The following is an 18,576-nucleotide window of genomic DNA, read 5'->3' as shown; positions in this document are numbered from 1 at the left end:
AGTGGAGTGTGTAATAATGGTGTGAGACTGGACAGTGGAGTGTGTAATAATGGTGTGAGACTGGACAGTGGAGTGTGTAATAATGGTGTGCGACTGGACAGTGGAGTGTGTAATAATGGTGTGAGACTGGACAGTGGAGTATGTAATAATGGTGTGAGGCTGGACAGTGCTGTGTGTAATAATGGTGTGAGACTGGACAGTGGAGTGTGTAATAATGGTGTGAGACTGGACAGTGGAGTGTGTAATAATGGTGTGCGACTGGACAGTGCTGTGTGTAATAATGGTGTGAGGCTGGACAGTGCTGTGTGTAATAATGGTGTGAGGCTGGACAGTGCTGTGTGTAATAATGGTGTGAGGCTGGACAGTGGAGTGTGTAATAATGGCGTGAGGCTGGACAGTGCTGTGTGTAATAATGGTGTGAGGCTGGACAATGGAGCGTGTAATAATGGTGTGAGGCTGGACAGTGCTGTGTGTAATAAAGGCGTGAGGCTGGACAGTGGAGTGTGTAATAATGGCGTGAGGCTGGACAGTGCTGTGTGTAATAATGGTGTGAGACTGGACAGTGGAGTGTGTAATAATGGTGTGAGGCTGGACAGTGCTGTGTGTAATAATGGTGTAAGACTGGACAGTGCTGTGTGTAATAATGGTGTGAGACTGGACAGTGGAGTGTGTAATAATGGTGTGAGGCTGGACAGTGCTGTATGTAATAATGGTGTGAGACTGGACAGTGGAGTGTGTAATAATGGTGTGAGACTGGACAGTGCTGTGTGTAATAATGGTGTGAGACTGGACAGTGCTGTGTGTAATAATGGTGTGAGGCTGGACAGTGGAGTGTGTAATAATGGTGTGAGGCTAGACAGTGCTGTGTGTAATAATGGTGTGAGACTGGACAGTGCTGTGTGTAATAATGGTGTGAGGCTGGACAGTGCTGTGTGTAATAATGGTGTGTGACTGGACAGTGGTGTAATAATGGTGTGAGACTGGACAGTGCTGTGTGTAATAATGGTGTAAGACTGGACAATGCTGTGTGTAATAATGGTGTGAGGCTGGACAGTCGAGTGTGTAATAATGGTGTGAGACTGGACAGTGGAGTGTGTAATAATGATGTGAGGCTGGACAGTGCTGTTTGTAATAATGGCGTGAGACTGGACAATGCTGTGTGTAATAATGGTGTGAGGCTGGACAGTGGAGTGTGTAATAATGGTGTGAGACTAGCCAGTTCCTGTAATATTCAAGATTGTCCAACTGAACTGAAGCTTTAACCGAGTATCTCACCAAGAGATTCTGGGAGCTTGTAGAAACTGCAAAACAATGTCATGACCCTGTTCAAATAGCAATTTACCTGATGCAGTGAGCTGCACCAATATCTATACTTGGAATGAAACAGCAGTGACACAAGCCAAGGCTGCATCTGCCTCAAGATATTTCTGATAACTTGTTTGCATTTATTTCTGCACAGGGCCTCACTGGTCCCAAAGGTGAAACTGGAATACAAGGTCCACCAGGTGCTCCTGTGAGTAGACATGTTTCTAATTGAAAAATGCTTTCATGATCAGCAATTTGATGTTACAATTCATCTGAAATCATGTTTGATCCATTAGCAACTCATATTGCACTGGATTGGTCACAGAGCAGCACTGTACAATTATTAGCTAAAGGTTTGGATATTACATCCTTATGTCATCAGAAACTGAAATACACAAGTGTGATCACATGGGTCATCTTAAAATGGACAAACTTTTAAAAAGGCCATTAGTATGGAAAGTGTAATTGGTGATGGTAGAAGAAACATTTAATATGTTCTTGAGTCACAGTATCCCTTCTATACAGTGTGGGTCACAGTATCCCCTCTGTACAGTGTGGGTCACAGTATCCCCTCTGTACAGTGTGGGTCACAGTATCCCCTCTGTACAGTGTGGGTCACAGTATCCCCTCTGTACAGTGTGGGTCACAGCATCCCCTCTGTACAGTGTGGGTTACAGCATCCCCTCTGTACAGTGTGGGTCACAGCATCCCCTCTGTACAGTGTGGGTCACAGCATCCCCTCTGCTGAGGCCTCACTGGGCCTCAGCTTCTCAGCTGAGTTTCTCAGTAAATTAGTGTAATGTGCCATTGTGTTGATTCAATAGACAGAGGGTTGTGGCATTGTTATGAGAAACGCAGTAGACATTATGCTAAATGTTTCCCATTTAGGCCATGGAAATTGTCAGTCACTCTGTGGAGACAAATTCTGTTTTTAGATCAATTTAAATTCTCTTTATTAAATGTCAATGACTTTGTTTACACTGTAGGGTCCTGCTGGTGAAGTCATTCAGCCCTTCCCAATCCATTCTTCAAAGAGAGCTAAACGTTCCATTGATGCCAGCCAGCTTTTGGAAGAAGGAGTTCCTGATAACTACCTGGACTATGCAGATGGAATGGAAGAAATCTTTGGTTCTCTGAACTCACTAAAACTGGAGATTGAACAGATGAAGCACCCAATGGGGACACAGAACAATCCTGCGCGTACCTGCAAGGACCTGCACCTCTGTCACCCTGACTTTCCTGATGGTGGGTTCAAAATGTGGGAAACTAATGTGCACCCAATGCTTCTACCACACAACAGGTCTACATGACCCCAGGAAACCTGTTCAGACTGACAGCATTTAGACTGGCCGTGCATTGTCTTAATCTCAGGTTGTTAAGGGGTGATCTAATTAAAGATGATTAAAGGATTTGATAGGATGGTTACAGAGGTATAGTGGTAATGTCACTGGACTAGTAATCCAGAGGCCCAAGGAACATGGGTTCGAATCCCACCACGGCAGTTAGTGGAATTCAATTAATAAACCTGGAATATTTAGCTAATCTCAGTGATGGTAAAATTATCATCGATCGTCACAAAAACCCATCTGGTTCACTAATGTCCTTTAGGGAAAGAAACCTGTCATCCTTAACAGCCCTCTAAAATGGCCTAGCAAGCCACTCATTCACGGGCAATTGGGGACGGGCAACAAATGCGGGCCTTGCCAGCGACACTCACATCCCATGAAAGAACAAAAAAATGATAGAAGCTCTTTATTTTGTCTGGTGGGGGTGTAGTATTAGGATTTGGGCTGTCTTATGAGGAAAGGTTGGACAGACTGGGCTTGTTTCCACTGGAGTTTAGAAGAGTGAGGGGTGGTTTGATTGAAATATACAAGATCCTGAACGGCCTTGACAAGGTGGACGTGGAAAGGATGTTTCCTCTTGTGGGTGAGTCCAGAACTAGGGGGCACTGATTTTAAATTAGGGATCACCCTTTTAGGACAGAGATGAGGAGAATTTTTTCTCTCTGAGGGTTGTGCAACTTTGGAAATCTCTGCCTCAGAATGTGGTGGAGGCGGGGTCATTGAATATTTTTAAGGCTGAGGTAGATAGATTCTTGTTAGGCAAGGGAATCAAAGGTTATCGGGGTTAGATGGGAACATGGAAAATGAAACACAAGAAGATCAACCATTATCTTATTGAATGGCGGAGCAGACTCAAGGGGCTGAATGGCCTATTCCTACTCCTAATTTGTATGTTCATATATACAGTTAATGTGGGACTGAGTACAGTACCGCCCACACAGCGATGTAAGAGAGCACATGACCCACACCCAGGATCAGTCTAGAGTTGGACGGAGCCATGTGTACCAGCAAGCATGGAGAGAGATCCGAGCTTGTACCCTTTACTATACATTTAGAAATAGTTCTAAGAGTCAATAAAGACTCACAGTTAACATACGTATGACTACAAAGACTTCTTCATACCTACTGAACTGCAACCAACACCCTACAACAGGGGGAGCCAGAACAAAGGGATGAAACCTTAAAATTAAAAACCTTTAAATGTTTCCAATGGATGAAGTTAAGATACAGGTCAGCCCTGATCTAATTGAATTACAGAACAAGTTTAACTGGCCTCTTTCTGTAATAAAAGCAGAAAATGCTGGAAAAACTCAGCAGGTCTGGCAGCATCTGTGGAGAGAGAAACAGAGTTAACGTTTCGAGTCCGTGTGACTTCTTCCTAGCTAAAGAGAAGTGGAAATGTGATGGATTTTATACTGTTTAAGAGGAGGTAGAGCAGGTGGAACGAGATAGAAGGACAGGGATAGGTGACCGCTAAGGAGAGATCGACAAAGATGTCATGGACACGAGACAAAGGGAGTGTTGGTGGTAGTGGTAAAGAGTAAAGAAGGTGCTGACAGTGGCATAAAGGTAAGATAGCAGAAGGTGTTAATAGCAGAACAAGGGTCAGCGCCCTGTGAATGCATAACATAGAAACAAGTGACAGATGGCCCTGGTGGGAGGAGGGGGGGGTTGAGGAAAAAGGATAAAGAAATGAATGAATAAAATAAAAAAATAAATGAATACAAATGAATAAATAAATTGATTAAAAAAGGAGTCAAGAGGGAGGAGAGAGTTCATGGTCTGAAGTTGTTGAACTCAATGTTAAGTCCGGAAGGCTGTAAAGTGCCTAGTCGGAAGATGAGGTGCTGTTCCTCCAGTTTTCGTTGGGCTTCACTGGAACATTGCAGCAGGCCAAGGACAGACATGAGAGCAGGATGGGGCGTTGAAATGGCAAGCAACAGGAAGGTCTGGGTCATGCTGGCGGATAGACTGAAGGTGTTCCACAAAGCGGTCACCCAGTCTGCATGCATTTGGTCCCCCTGAGGTAAAGGAGACCACATTGGGGGCAGCGAATCCAGGAGACCAAATTGAAGGAGATGCAAGTGAAGCGCTGCTTCACCTGAAAGGAGTGTTTGGGCCCTTGGACAGTGAGGAGGGAGGAGGTAAAGGGGCAGGTATTGCACCTTCTGCAATTGCATGGGAAGGTGCCATGGGAGGGGGATGAGGTACTGGGGTTGATGGAGGAGTGGACCAGGGTATCCCAGAGGGAATGGTCCCTAAGGAAAGCCGCCAGGGGGCTGATGGGAAGATGTGTTTGGTGGTGGCATCTTCTATTCCTTTCTTCCAATGATCCACAGGATCACGTCCAAATTTCTGGAGTCCAGCATTGGTTCCAAGGAACCCAAGTGTAGGGAATGTTGGTGCTGCAATGGTACCCTAACCTGAGGTGTAACAGCTTACTTTGTATCCATGTCACAGTGTTAGCGATCTCTAACAGCTGAACATCAATATTGCCCCCATCGCTCTCCTAATGGCTCTCTGATTTTTCATCATATTTATGGTGTGAGATTGGAATGTTAACTCATCCATTGGACCCTGGGGCCTAACACTATCATAGATTGCAAATAAGATTATCTGTCAGAATATAATGCAGTTGTGTCGCATGAAGCAATTAATTAGTTTCTGCCTGTTTTCCTGTATGTTGTTATGACAACAAGGGTAACCTTGGAAAGGATGATAAATGTGTTGTTGAGAGAATTGGAGGGCCAGAGGGCACGATTCATTGGCGCAGAGCAGCAGGTCTACATTCCTTAGTTTGAGAGAACTTTATTCTTATTCATTCATGGGATGTGGGCTTCGCTGGCTGGGCCAGCATTTATTGCCCATCCCTGGTTGCCCTTGAGAAGGTGGTGGTGAGCTGCCTTCTCGAACCAGTACAGTCCATGTGGTGTAGGTACACCCATAGTGCTGTTAGGGTGGGAGATCCAGGATTTTGACCCAGCGATGGTGAAAGAACAGCCGATATATTCCCAAATCAGGATGGTGAGTGACTTGGAGGGGAAATTGCAGGTGGTGGTGTTCCCATCTATCTGCTGCCCTTGTCCTTCTAGATGGTAGTGGTCGTGGGTTTGGAAGGTGCTGTGTAAGGAGCCTTGTGAAAACTCAATAAAGAGTCACAGCACAAAACCCGGTGGACAGAGTGGACAAGAAGACATGGCAAGATAATTGGACAAGTGACATCAAGATTAGGTTTTCATGTCCTATAGACAGTTGAAGAAGGGGACATAAAGGAGATGAGTCCCATAGTTTTACAGTCCTGAAGGTGGAGTAGGGAACAATGCGATAAAGATGTAGAGAGGAAGGGGGCTGTGTTAAATGGCAGATTAAGAGTGAGGTTAGACAAGAGAGGAGCCTTCAGGTAGCTCTGATCAAAGTGATATCAATAACATGTAAGGTTTGATGGAAAGGTACAGAAGGAGAGAGTGCATGAAGGTGCTTTGCATATCTCAGGTTAGCTCAATAGCCCTTTGAACAGAGTGGGTTCAATGGCCCATTAATCAGCAACAAGCCTGTGCTGGGGGTGGTGCGGAAGACAGGAGGGAGGCCCTGCTTATTACTGTGTGGGTGTGATTAACCCACCAGAAAGGAGGGATGTTTTTCCAATCTGCTGATTTGTCAATTCTCTTCCTGACAGGTGAATACTGGATTGATCCAAACCAAGGCTGCTCCAGGGACTCGTTCAAAGTTTACTGTAACCTCACATCTGGAGGAGAAACTTGCATCTTCCCAGAGAAGAAATCTGAAGGAGTAAGTCTTTCTCTGTTCTCACTTTATAAGGCAAAATGGTGTGCAAACTTTCACAGGATATTTATCAAGCAAATTTCTGGAGGGTAGATTTTGATTTGCTGCCTGGGTGTGTTGTTGCACGCACAACCCTCCCCCACACTCTCACACACCCCTCCCCCACACTCTCACACACCCCTCCCCCACACTCTCACAAACCCCTCCCCCACACTCTCTCACACACCTCCCCCACATTCTCACACACCCCTCCCCCACACTCTCACACACCCCTCCCCCACACTCTCACACACCCCTCCCCCACACTCTCTCACACACCTCCCCCACATTCTCACACACCCCTCCCCCACACTCTCACACACCCCTCCCCCACACTCTCACACACCCCTCCCCCACACTCTCACACACCCCTCCCCCACACTCTCTCACACACCTCCCCCACACTCTCACACACCCCTCCCCCACACTCTCACACACCCCTCCCCCACACTCTCACACACCCCTCCCCCACACTCTCACACACCCCTCCCCCACACTCTCACAAACCCCTCCCCCACACTCTCTCACACACCTCCCCCACATTCTCACACACCCCTCCCCCACACTCTCACACACCCCTCCCCCACACTCTCACACACCCCTCCCCCACACTCTCACACACCCCTCCCCCACACTCTCACACACCCCTCCCCCACACTCTCACACACCCCTCCCCCACACTCTCACACACCCCTCCCCCACACTCTCACACACCCCTCCCCCACACTCTCACACACCCCTCCCCCACACTCTCACACACCCCTCCCCCACACTCTCACACACCCCTCCCCCACACTCTCACACACCCCTCCCCCACACTCTCTCACACCCCTCCCCCACACTCTCACACACCCCTCCCCCACACTCTCACAAAACCCTCCCCCACGGTCTCACCACCCCTCCCCCACGGTCTCGCCACCCCTCCCCCACACTCTCACACACCCCTCCCCCACACTGTCACACACCCCTCCCCCACACTCTCACACACCCCTCCCCCACACTCTCACACACCCCTCCCCCACACTCTCACACACCCCTCCCCCACACTCTCACAAAACCCTCCCCCACGGTCTCACCACCCCTCCCCCACGGTCTCGCCACCCCCCACTCCCCACCCCTGCGGTCTCACAATCACATTCCTAACTATTCAGAAGCACGTTAGCATTCCGACGCCTTTCACACTGAGCACAGGGGCAGGTACCTGCTTTGTGAGGGTCTGTTTACCTTTTCAAACATGAATGATCAAACCTGAAAAGACCAAAAGGAAGGTGTTATTATCTCTTTTCCTCCATACCGGTGCCAGGCCTGGCCGATTGAGTACAGGTTCCAGTGGGCAGCAGTCTCACCGCTCAGGCACCAGTTTCTGAATTCAAGACCCAAACCAGAGATTTGAGCTCCTTACTCCAGGCTAACACCCTGGGTGCAGTGCTGATGGTGTGCTGCACTGTTAGATGTGCTATCTTTCAGGTGAGGCATTAAACCCTCTCATTGACTGTAATCAGCCAAGGGCAGGATTCTAAGAGCAGGGAAATGTTCCTGATCTCCTGGCCAATGTTCATCTCTCAACCAACATCATAAAAAATCACATCACCAGCTCATTATCCCACATCTGATCGTGCGATCATGCTGTACGCAAATTGCAGCCACTTTCATGCATTTTTTTTTTGTTCATTCAACGGGAGTGGAGATCAGCTGAGCAGTGTCAGCCTAAACCAGGAGGCTTCCCACAGCTGAACATGCCACTGATACCCAGAGACTGCCTCACACAACACAAAATGGCAAGTGCTGGTGGAACCCATACCCCAATGAGAGTCAGTGTGTGTGGGACCCGTACCCCAATGAGAGTCAGTGTGTGTGGGACCTGTACCCCAGTGAGAGTCAGTGTGTGTGGGACCCGTACCCCAGTGAGAGTCAGTGTGTGTGGGACCCGTACCCCAGTGAGCGTCAGTGTGTGTGGGACCCGTACCCCAGTGAGAGTCAGTGTGTGTGGGACCCGTACCCCAGTGAGAGTCAGTGTGTGGGGAACCCGTACCCTAGTGAGAGTCAGTGTGTGTGGGACCCGTACCCCAGTGAGAGTCAGTGTGTGTGGGACCCGTACCCCAGTGAGAGTCAGTGTGTGTGGGACCTGTACCCCAGTGAGAGTCAGTGTGTGTGGGACCCGTACCCCAGTGAGAGTCAGTGTGTGTGGGACCCGTACCCCAGTGAGCGTCAGTGTGTGTGGGACCCGTACCCCAGTGAGAGTCAGTGTGTGTGGGACCCGTACCCCAGTGAGAGTCAGTGTGTGGGGAACCCGTACCCTAGTGAGAGTCAGTGTGTGTGGGACCCGTACCCCAGTGAGAGTCAGTGTGTGTGGGACCCGTACCCCAGTGAGAGTCAGTGTGTGTGGGACCCGTACCCCAGTGAGAGTCAGTGTGTGTGGGACCCGTACCCCAGTGAGAGTCAGTGTGTGTGGGACCCGTACCCCAGTGAGAGTCAGTGTGTGTGGGACCCGTACCCCAGTGAGAGTCAGTGTGTGTGGGACCCGTACCCCAGTGAGAGTCAGTGTGTGTGGGACCCGTACCCCAGTGAGAGTCAGTGTGTGGGGAACCCGTACCCTAGTGAGAGTCAGTGTGTGTGGGACCCGTACCCCAGTGAGAGTCAGTGTGTGTGGGACCCGTACCCCAGTGAGAAACCATGACCCCAGGGAGATCATCTGGTGGCAATAAAAAGACAGCCAAACTTTCGGACTTTCCACTAAGTTGTGATTTTCTTGTGCTCACCAAGATTACTCAGTTTGTTAGTTTGCACATTAACTTATTTTCATTTTCTCCTTTGTCCTCCTATTTCGCATCAGGCAAGAGTCACATCTTGGCCCAAGGAGGTACCAGGCTCCTGGTTCAGTGAATACAAGCGTGGTAAACTGGTAAGCACTCATTGTTTTCCTTTCCAGTCTGTAATCAGTCTCGTATTTTTCAGAGCAAAATGGCTCGTTGGCCGAAAGAGCAGCCTGGTTCTTGGTATAGTCAGTACAAGCGAGGTGCCCTGGTAAGTGGCTAGAACTGCACTACATCTTATTCCCGGCTGGCACAGGCAGCTGCTTTCCAACCTGGCTGCTCGATACTATCACACACACTTTACTCTGCTCAGTCACACTCACTGAGTTACTCAGAGAAAAATATAATTGACATTCCCCCTCGCTCCGCACAACCACTGCCCAGAGATTGTCACTGCCCATGGAACCCGTACCCCAGTGAGAGTCAGTGTGTGTGGGACCCGTACCCCAGTGAGAGTCAGTGTGTGTGGGACCCGTACCCCAGTGAGAGTCAGTGTGTGTGGGACCCGTACCCCAGTGAGAGTCAGTGTGTGTGGGACCCGTACCCCAGTGAGAGTCAGTGTGTGTGGGACCCGTACCCCAGTGAGAGTCAGTGTGTGTGGGACCCGTACCCCAGTGAGAGTCAGTGTGTGTGGGACCCGTACCCCAGTGAGAGTCAGTGTGTGTGGGACCCGTACCCCAGTGAGAGTCAGTGTGTGTGGGACCCGTACCCCAGTGAGAGTCAGTGTGTGTGGGACCCGTACCCCAGTGAGAGTCAGTGTGTGTGGGACCCGTACCCCAGTGAGAGTCAGTGTGTGTGGGGCCCGTACCCCAGTGAGAGTCAGTGTGTGTGGGACCCGTACCCCAGTGAGAGTCAGTGTGTGTGGGACCCGTACCCCAGTGAGAGTCAGCGTGTGTGGGACCCGTACCCCAGTGAGAGTCAGTGTGTGTGGGACCCGTACCCTAGTGAGAGTCAGTGTGTGTGGGACCCGTACCCCAGTGAGAGTCAGTGTGTGTGGGACCCGTACCCCAGTGAGAGTCAGTGAGTGTGGAACCCGTACCCTAGTGAGAGTCAGTGTGTGTGGGACCCGTACCCCAGTGAGAGTCAGTGTGTGTGGGACCCGTACCCCGGTGAGAGTCAGTGTGTGTGGGACCCGTACCCTAGTGAGAGTCAGTGTGTGTGGGACCCGTACCCCAGTGAGAGTCAGTGTGTATGGAACCCGTACCCCAGTGAGAGTCATTGTGTGTGGGACCCATACCCCAGTAAGAGTCAGTGATTGTGGGATCTGTACCCCAGTGAGGGTCAGTGTGTGTGGGATCTGTACCCCAGTGAGAGTCAGTGTGTGTGGGATCTGTACCCCAGTGAGGGTCAGTGTGTGTGGGATCTGTACCCCAGCGAGGGTCAGTGTGAGAGCTTTACTACATCCAGGAGACAAATTGAGGGTGGGTGTAAATCCCTTTTTAGAATATCAACCATTTGCCTGAAGCGCTCTCCAAAATATTAATGAGTTTGCTTTAGTGCCAGTGGGGAATGGGCTAAAGAACCTTTTGCCTCCCCCGACTGTTTGGACATTGGTCTGGCGGGCACGGCAAAATTCTCAGAAAGTCTGAGCAGCTCAGTGTCAGCACCCCTGGTTTTTCTCTGCTCCTCTTCCAGGTTTGAACTTTCTGTGTCCTCTCCTGATCTCACTGTGCTCCAGCTTCGGCACACTCCACCTCTCTGAGACATGGCAGCACATCTCAGGGACTTTACTTTATCTCCTTCTGCTTCACCAGATACCTTGCAAGCATCCAACAGCTGTTAAAACTCCTGAGAGACCCTAAGGAGTTTGCGCTTTCATTGAGTTTACCTTCAATCCTTTGGATTATGTCACGTAGCGAGCAGGGTGGAAGTTACTCCTGGTGCTACATTGATCCAGGCCCCGGGTGCGGGAGTCCATGCTGTGTTACAGAAATCTCCGTCCGCCAGAGGTGTCATATGGAACTCACTCCCCCGAGGTTGTTGGAGGTCAGTCATCTCAGCTCCAGGACATCACTGCAGGAGTTGCTCAGGGTAGTGTCCTTGGCCCAACCATCTTCAGCTGCTTCATCAATGACCTTCCTTCCATCATAAGGTCAGAAGTGGGGATGTTCGCTGATGATTGCACAATGTTCAGTAACGTTCGCGACTCCTCAGATACTGAAGCAGTCCATGTCCAAATGCAGCAAGATCTGGACAATATCCAGGCTTGGGCTGACAAGTAACACTCGTGCCACACAAGTGCCAGGCAGTGACCATCTCCAACAAGAGAGAATCCAACCATCGCCCCTTGATGTTCAATTGCATTACCATCACTGAATCCCCCACTATCAACATCCTGGGGGTTACCATTGACCAGAAACTGAATTGGTCTAGCCATATAAATACTGTGGCTACAAGAGCAGGTCAGAGGCTAGGAATCCTGTGACGAGTAACTCACCTTCTGACTCCCCAAAGCCTGTTCACCATCTACAAGGCACAAGTCAGCAGTGTGATGGAATACTCCCCACTTGCCTGGATGAATGCAGCTCCCACAACACTCAAGAAGCTTGACACCATCCAGGACAAAGCAGCCCCACTTGTTTGGCACCCCATCCACAACCATTCACTCCCTCCACCACCGACGCACAGTAGCAGCAGTGTGTACCATCTACAAGATGCACTGCAGGAATTCACCAAGGCCCCTTCGACAGCACCTTCCAAACCCACGACCATAACCATCTGGAAGGACGAGGTCAGCAGATAGATGGGAACACCAGCACCTGGAAGTTCCCCCCAAGTCACTCATTTCCTGATTTGGAAATATATCGCTGTTCCTTCAGTGTCGCTGTTCACTCCAGAATGAATCCCAACTCAAATAAAGTCTAGAAAGGAGGTTGTGATGGGTCTGGTTCTGTTGCCTGTCCAGTTCTCTCCTGCTTGCTTTGTTACCCCTCCCACTTCCTGCATGTCTTTTTTTCCTTGTGTTCAGTCACGTCACTCTAACGAGTGTTGGGAGGAGCCTGGAATCGCCTGAGGATCCTGGAACAGTGGTTGGTGAATGTGTTTTGTTTCAAATTGGCTTCTTTCTGGCATTCATAGTGAGGCAGCAGGAGACTCCCTCGGTTCATAGGTGATGTCACTGGGAAGTTCGACTGGGCACAGCAACTGACACTGGATCCAAACCTGAATACAGAGCTCACTGGGAGGGTGATGGGCACAGGGGTGGGGGTGGGGGTGGGGTGGGGGGGTGCAAAGGGGGCTGGAGTGTCGGGGAGTGAGGATGCAGGAGTGTGAAGGGCTGAAGAGGGATGGAGTGTGGGAGGGGGTGAGGGGCAGGGAATGTGAGGGGAGTGAAGGGGCAGGAGTGTGGGGGTGCGGTGAGGGTACAGGTGTGTGGGGGTGGCTAGAGAATACAAATGTGGTCAAGGGGCAAGTATGTGTTTTAGGAGACAGGGGTTGTTGAGGAAATGGTGAGAAGGTGGGTCTAGGTTTGAGGGAGAGGCTTGGTAGGTGGAGTTGAGGGGGAGGGTTGGTGGGGTGTAGGCAGAGGCAGTTGGGGGAGAGGCAGGTTGAGTGTAGGTGAGAAGTTGGTGAGGGGGGCAGGAGAGAGGCGGGTGGGGGAGAGGCAGGTGGGGAGAGACGGGTGGACGGTATGGGGGCAAATACGGACTGGTTTGTTGAGCCCATTGGACCTTCTATGATGAAAATTCTTGGCTCCCTCTCTTGACAATAAATTAAAATCGTGTACTTTCTGCTCCATTTAGCAGGGTTAACCATTCAGCCCAGCTGTGAAATGTTCTCAGTAAGAGACTGAGATTTTACTGGGTTAAACATACCCCAAGACCAATCTGGACAATCAGTAAACATGTATAGCCCAGGGGTCTCCTGGTAGCAGCTGCCTGTGAGTGAGTTGTAGGTGTTTGGTTTGAATTGTTACCCTTCTCTTGCTCTTTCCTTCTCCACAATCAGCTGTCCTATACAGATGCAGACAGTAATCCAGTTGGAGTGGTACAGATGACCTTCCTGAGGCTGTTGAGTGCCTCTGCCCATCAAAACCTGACCTACAACTGCCACCAAACTGTGGCCTGGTACGACTCGAGCACTGACAGTTATGACAAGGCCATTCGTTTCCTGGGCTCGAACGATGAGGAGATGTCATATGACAACAACCCTTACATCCAAGCCATTGTAGACAAATGTGCAGTAAGTGTAACCTCTTCATTCTTTTGGGTTAAAGCAAAAAGGTTTCTCCAAATTATTCAAGCTGTTATCTCAACGTTACGTTACTCTCTGGCTTTTGTCCCAGAGGGAGAATTTTCTGCTCGTCGGGCGGGCGTCCCAATGTCATCGCACACTGGCGGGGTATTTATCTCACACTGGCTGGGTATTGATCGCACACCGGCGGGGTATTTATCACACACTGGTGGGGTATTTATCACACACTGGCGGGGTATTTATCACACACTGGTGGGGTAGTTATCGCACACTGGCGGGGTAGTTATCGCACACTGGCGGGGTATTTATCACACACTGGCGGGGTATTGATCGCACACTGGCGGAGTATTTATCACACACTGGCGGGGTATTTATCGCACACTGGCGGGGTAGTTATCGCACACTGGCGGGGTAGTTATCGCACACTGGCGGGGTATTTATCACACACTGGCGGGGTATTGATCGCACACTGGCGGAGTATTTATCGCACACTGGCGGGGTATTTATCGCACACTGGCGGGGTAGTTATCGCACACTGGCGGGGTATTTATCACACACTGGCGGGGTATTTATCACACACTGGCGGGGTAGTTATCGCACACTGGCGGGGTATTTATCGCACACTGGCGGGGTATTTATCACACACTGGCGGGGTATTTATCACACACTGGCGGTGTATTTATCACGCACTGGCGGGGTATTTATCACACACTGGCGGGGTATTTATCACACACTGGCGGGGTAGTTATCGCACACTGACGGGGTAGTTATCGCACACTGGCGGGGTATTTATCGCACACTGGCGGGGTATTTATGGCACACTGGCGGGGTATTTATGGCACACTGGCGGGGTATTGATCACACACTGGCGGGGTATTTATCGCACACTGGCGGGGTATTTATGGCACACTGGCGGGGTATTTATGGCACACTGGCGGGGTATTGATCGCACACTGGCGGGGTATTGATCGCACACTGGCGGGGTATTTATGGCACACTGGCGGGGTATTGATCGCACACTGGCGGGGTATTTGTCTCACACTGGCGGGGTATTGATCTCACACTGGCGGGGTATTGATCGCACACTGGCGGGGTATTGATCGCACACTGGCGGGGTATTGATCGCACACTGGCGGGGTATTTATGGCACACTGGCGGGGTATTTATGGCACACTGGCGGGGTATTGATCGCACACTGGCGAGGTATTGATCTCACACTGGCGGGGTATTGATCGCACACTGGCGGGGTATTGATCGCACACTGGCGGGGTATTGATCGCACACTGGCAGGGTATTGATCACACACTGGCGGGGTATTTATGGCACACTGGCGGGGTATTTATGGCACACTGGCGGGGTATTGATCGCACACTGGCGAGGTATTGATCTCACACTGGCGGGGTATTGATCGCACACTGGCGGGGTATTAATCGCACACTGGCGGGGTATTGATCGCACACTGGCCGGGTATTGATCGCACACTGGCGGGGTATTGATCGCACACTGGCGGGGTATTTATCGCACACTGGCGGGGTATTTATCGCACACTGGCGGGGTATTTATCTCACACTGGCGGCGTATTGATCTCACACTGGCGTGGTATTTATCGCACACTGGCGGGGTATTGATGGCACACTGGCGGGGTATTGATGGCACACTGGCGGGGTATTTATTGCACACTGGCGGGGTATTTATTGCACACTGGCGGGGTATTGATCGCACACTGGCGGGGTATTTATCGCACACTGGTGGGGTATTTATCGCACACTGGCGGGGTATTGATCGCACACTGGCGGGGTATTTATTGCACACTGGCGGGGTATTGATCTCACACTGGCGGGGTATTTATGGCACACTGGCGGGGTATTGATCTCACACTGGCGGGGTATTTATGGCACACTGGCGGGGTATTGATCGCACACTGGCGGGGTATTTATCACACTGGCGGGGTATTTATGGCACACTGGCGGGGTATTGATCGCACACTGGCGGGGTATTGATCTCACACTGGCGGGGTATTTTGGTTGGCAGGCACATGCCGGAGTCGGCAGCACATACCCGCCAACAATTAAAAGGCCTGTTAAGGCCATTAAGGTCATAATTGAAATAAATTTTTCACTGCCTGTCCAACCTTACGGTTGGCAAAAAGGCCAAGCGGCCTTTGAATTTTTTAGGAAACCTCATCCACGGGCGGGATGAGTTTTCCAACAGCAAACAAAAATTAAATAAAAATTAAAACATTTAATTAATAAGATGTCCATAGCTCATGTGGCAGAGTCACATGAGGGGACATGTTTTAGAACATTTTGGAAATCTTTATTTTTAGCCTTTAAACTCTTCATCTCCCAGAGGCAGCTCAGTGCCTCAGGCAGCTTTTCCTGCAACACACCCGCGCAAAATTCCCCACTCGCACTCCTCCCGCACCCCCGACACAGGCAGCTCTGAGTACAGCCCCACAGGACTCACACTGGGCCGGCCTTAATTATCCCCCCCCAACCTGAAATCGCGGGCCGGCCCCAATTGCTGGGGACAGTCGAGGAGGCCGAACCTGCCTGACGAGGGAAAAATCATCCCCCAAGTTATAGTTCACGTGGCAGATCCCAGCAAAAAGGCAGCAAGAAGTACAATTGGCCCTTGGCTATGGAAGAGGGGAAATCAGCCAGCATTCCTGTGCCCACCCCTCTCCCCGTGCCCACCCTTTTCCTGCACCCACCCTTCTCCCCATGCCCACCCCCTCTCCCTGCACCCACCCTTCTCCCCACGCCCACCCTTCCCCCACGTCCACCCTCTCCCCGTGCCCACCCTTCTCCCCGTGCCCACCCTTCTCCCCACGTCCACCCTCTCCCCGTGCCCACCCTTCTCCCCGCACCCACCCTTCTCCCCACGTCCACCCTCTCCCCGTGCCCACCCTTCTCCCCGCACCCACCCTCCCCGTGCCCACCCTTCTCCCCCCGCCCACCCTTCTCCCCGTGCCCACCCTTCTCCCCGTGCCCACCCTTCTCCCCGTGCCCACCCTTCTCCCCATGCCCGCCCTTCTCCCCACGCCCGCCCTTCTCCCCGCACCCACCCTTCCCCCCACGCCCACCCTCTCCCCACGCCCACCCTCTCCCCGCGCCCATCCCTCTCCCCATGCCCACCCTCTCGCTGCACCCACCCTTCACCCCGCTCCCACCCTTCTCCCCACACCCACCCTTCCCCCCACGCCCACCCTTCTCCCCACGCCCGCCCTTCTCCCCACACCCACCCTATCTTCCACTGAGCTGAAAATTTTGAAGTTGCTGCCTCTCACCCCACATTAAAAGCTTGCATTCCCACTCACCATATTAATAACCGCAATCCTCAACATGAAGCGGATTCCTTGAGTCAGTGTTGATTGATACTGACACACCAGGGCAGTATCAAGGCGCTCAGAGGTTACCGTTTTGTTCCAGGGCAAAGCAGTGTGAGTTTCTTGATACATTTTGGTGTCTCTGAGCTGAAATGACCCCACTTTATTCCCAATACCATCACTCGGATAAGTCCAGAAATTCCAAATATTCAGTCTCATGTTATTTTCTCCAGGAGCAGGATTTGCGCCAATTCCTGCTCAGAGCCCCTAAACCATAGAAACAGAGAATGGATAGAGGGCAGAAGGAGGCCATTCAGCCCATTATGTCATGCCAGCTCTCTCTGGAAGAACAAACCCTCTATAGATTTGGTCCTTTCGGGATTCAGAAACAGTTTTCTAACATGCCCCATTCTCTCTTTCTCTCTGCAGACAAGGAAAGGCTATCAGAAGACGATATTACAGATTAATACTCCCAAAGTGGAGCAGCTCCCCTTCATCGACATCATGTTCAATGACTTTGGAGAGTCAGGCCAGAAATTTGGCTTTGAAATTGGACCTGTCTGTTTCGTGGGATAAAGATTACAGCCTTCACAGAGAGAGACAAAAACTGTTTAAACACACACACACACCTACACACACCCACTGACACTCACAAACGCACACAAACACACGTGCACACACACACAGAGGAAGAATGAGAGAGTGCAGAAAGCAACAACACTGTAACCTCACTGAGCGAGTTGACAGACCGGAGAAATGAAGCTGAGTTCTGACTTCACCCTTCACCCTCGAGAGGAAAACTGTACCTGGAAACGAACATCCAGCTTTCGGCAAACAGGAACCTCCAGACTTTAAACTAGTGCGGTGAACAATTAGACAACCTCGAGGCTATTAAATTCTATCCCCCCTCCCCACTCCCTCACACCCCCCCCACCCCCCAACACCCCCAAAGCTAAGTGAAGTTTTGAAAACCAACAGGAAATCTCTCTGATCAAGCAGCCACGACTGGTCAGTCACGGCCAGAGAAAGTCGGGTTCATGTTTTGGGGTCACTCTGTTCCAGAGCGGCCCCCCCACCCCCCTCCCACATTGTGAACAATCAGCCACTTCTCTCCTTCTGAAACTGACTGAACCTCTCTCTCTCTCTCTGTACCTCCTGCAATATTTTGTGCTCTTATTTCAGATTCATAGGTTTTTTAAATCTCCTCAAATAAATGTTTTGAATTGAAACCCTTCCTCAGAAATGGTGCTGACAATTTATTATTTCTTTTTGAAACAAATTTTTGTACGTTTGTAAGTAAATATTTTATTGTATAATATTTGAATTCTCCCTGCAGCTTCTGGCTTTGGAATCAATGCATGTGACTGTTAAAATGTACAAGGATAACTCATCGTTTTTACCTAATGTGCAAAATATATATATAAATATATAAAAATGTGTTATCTAGGATTAATAAAACTGCTCTGCTGCATTATCAAAAGCATATGGCTCTATAACACATACTTTGCTGCCTCCTGCTACAGTTTCCAGGTTTTGAGCTTATTCCGCATGTTAAGGTTACTGTAGGAATTTTTGTCCTGGAACACGCACTATTCCTTGTTTCATGAAACTATCTCAGTTCTAAAGTCATTGCGTTCTTGGTGGAGGGTGGGGGGGTTGGTGGGGGTGGGAGGGGTAGGAGAGAAAGGGTAGCTTCCGGTTAAGGACCTCTCTTAAAGCCTGCCTTTTGCATCACTTAGCAGCTACGCCTTGCCAGAGGTGCCTGAAG

The 18,576-nt window shown here is 50.5% G+C and overlaps 1 protein-coding gene across 2 annotated transcripts in view; it reads left to right on the top strand.

The window, feature by feature from the left end:
* col5a1 (procollagen, type V, alpha 1) overlaps nt 1–18,291 on the top strand; it is a 357,252-nt gene extending 338,961 nt beyond the window's left edge. The window contains exons 62-67 of one of the 2 annotated variants that reach the window (XM_078550223.1): nt 1,460–1,513; nt 2,292–2,550; nt 6,328–6,440; nt 9,429–9,497; nt 13,235–13,468; nt 17,238–18,291. In XM_078550223.1, coding sequence (XP_078406349.1) covers nt 1,460–1,513; nt 2,292–2,550; nt 6,328–6,440; nt 9,429–9,497; nt 13,235–13,468; nt 17,238–17,384 — 876 coding nt within the window. In that variant the 3' untranslated portion in view covers nt 17,385–18,291. Of the gene's footprint in view, nt 1–1,459; nt 1,514–2,291; nt 2,551–6,327; nt 6,441–9,306; nt 9,376–9,428; nt 9,498–13,234; nt 13,469–17,237 lie in introns of both variants that reach the window. The other variant, XM_078550222.1, reaches the window with a different exon arrangement.
* The last annotated feature ends 285 nt before the right edge of the window (nt 18,292–18,576 follow it).

This window comes from Cetorhinus maximus, chromosome 10, assembly GCF_964194155.1.
Source record: "Cetorhinus maximus chromosome 10, sCetMax3.hap1.1, whole genome shotgun sequence".
Lineage (NCBI taxonomy): Eukaryota > Metazoa > Chordata > Chondrichthyes > Lamniformes > Cetorhinidae > Cetorhinus > Cetorhinus maximus.
Note: the sequence above shows the minus strand (reverse complement) of the source record. Positions and strands in the feature narration are given on the sequence as shown.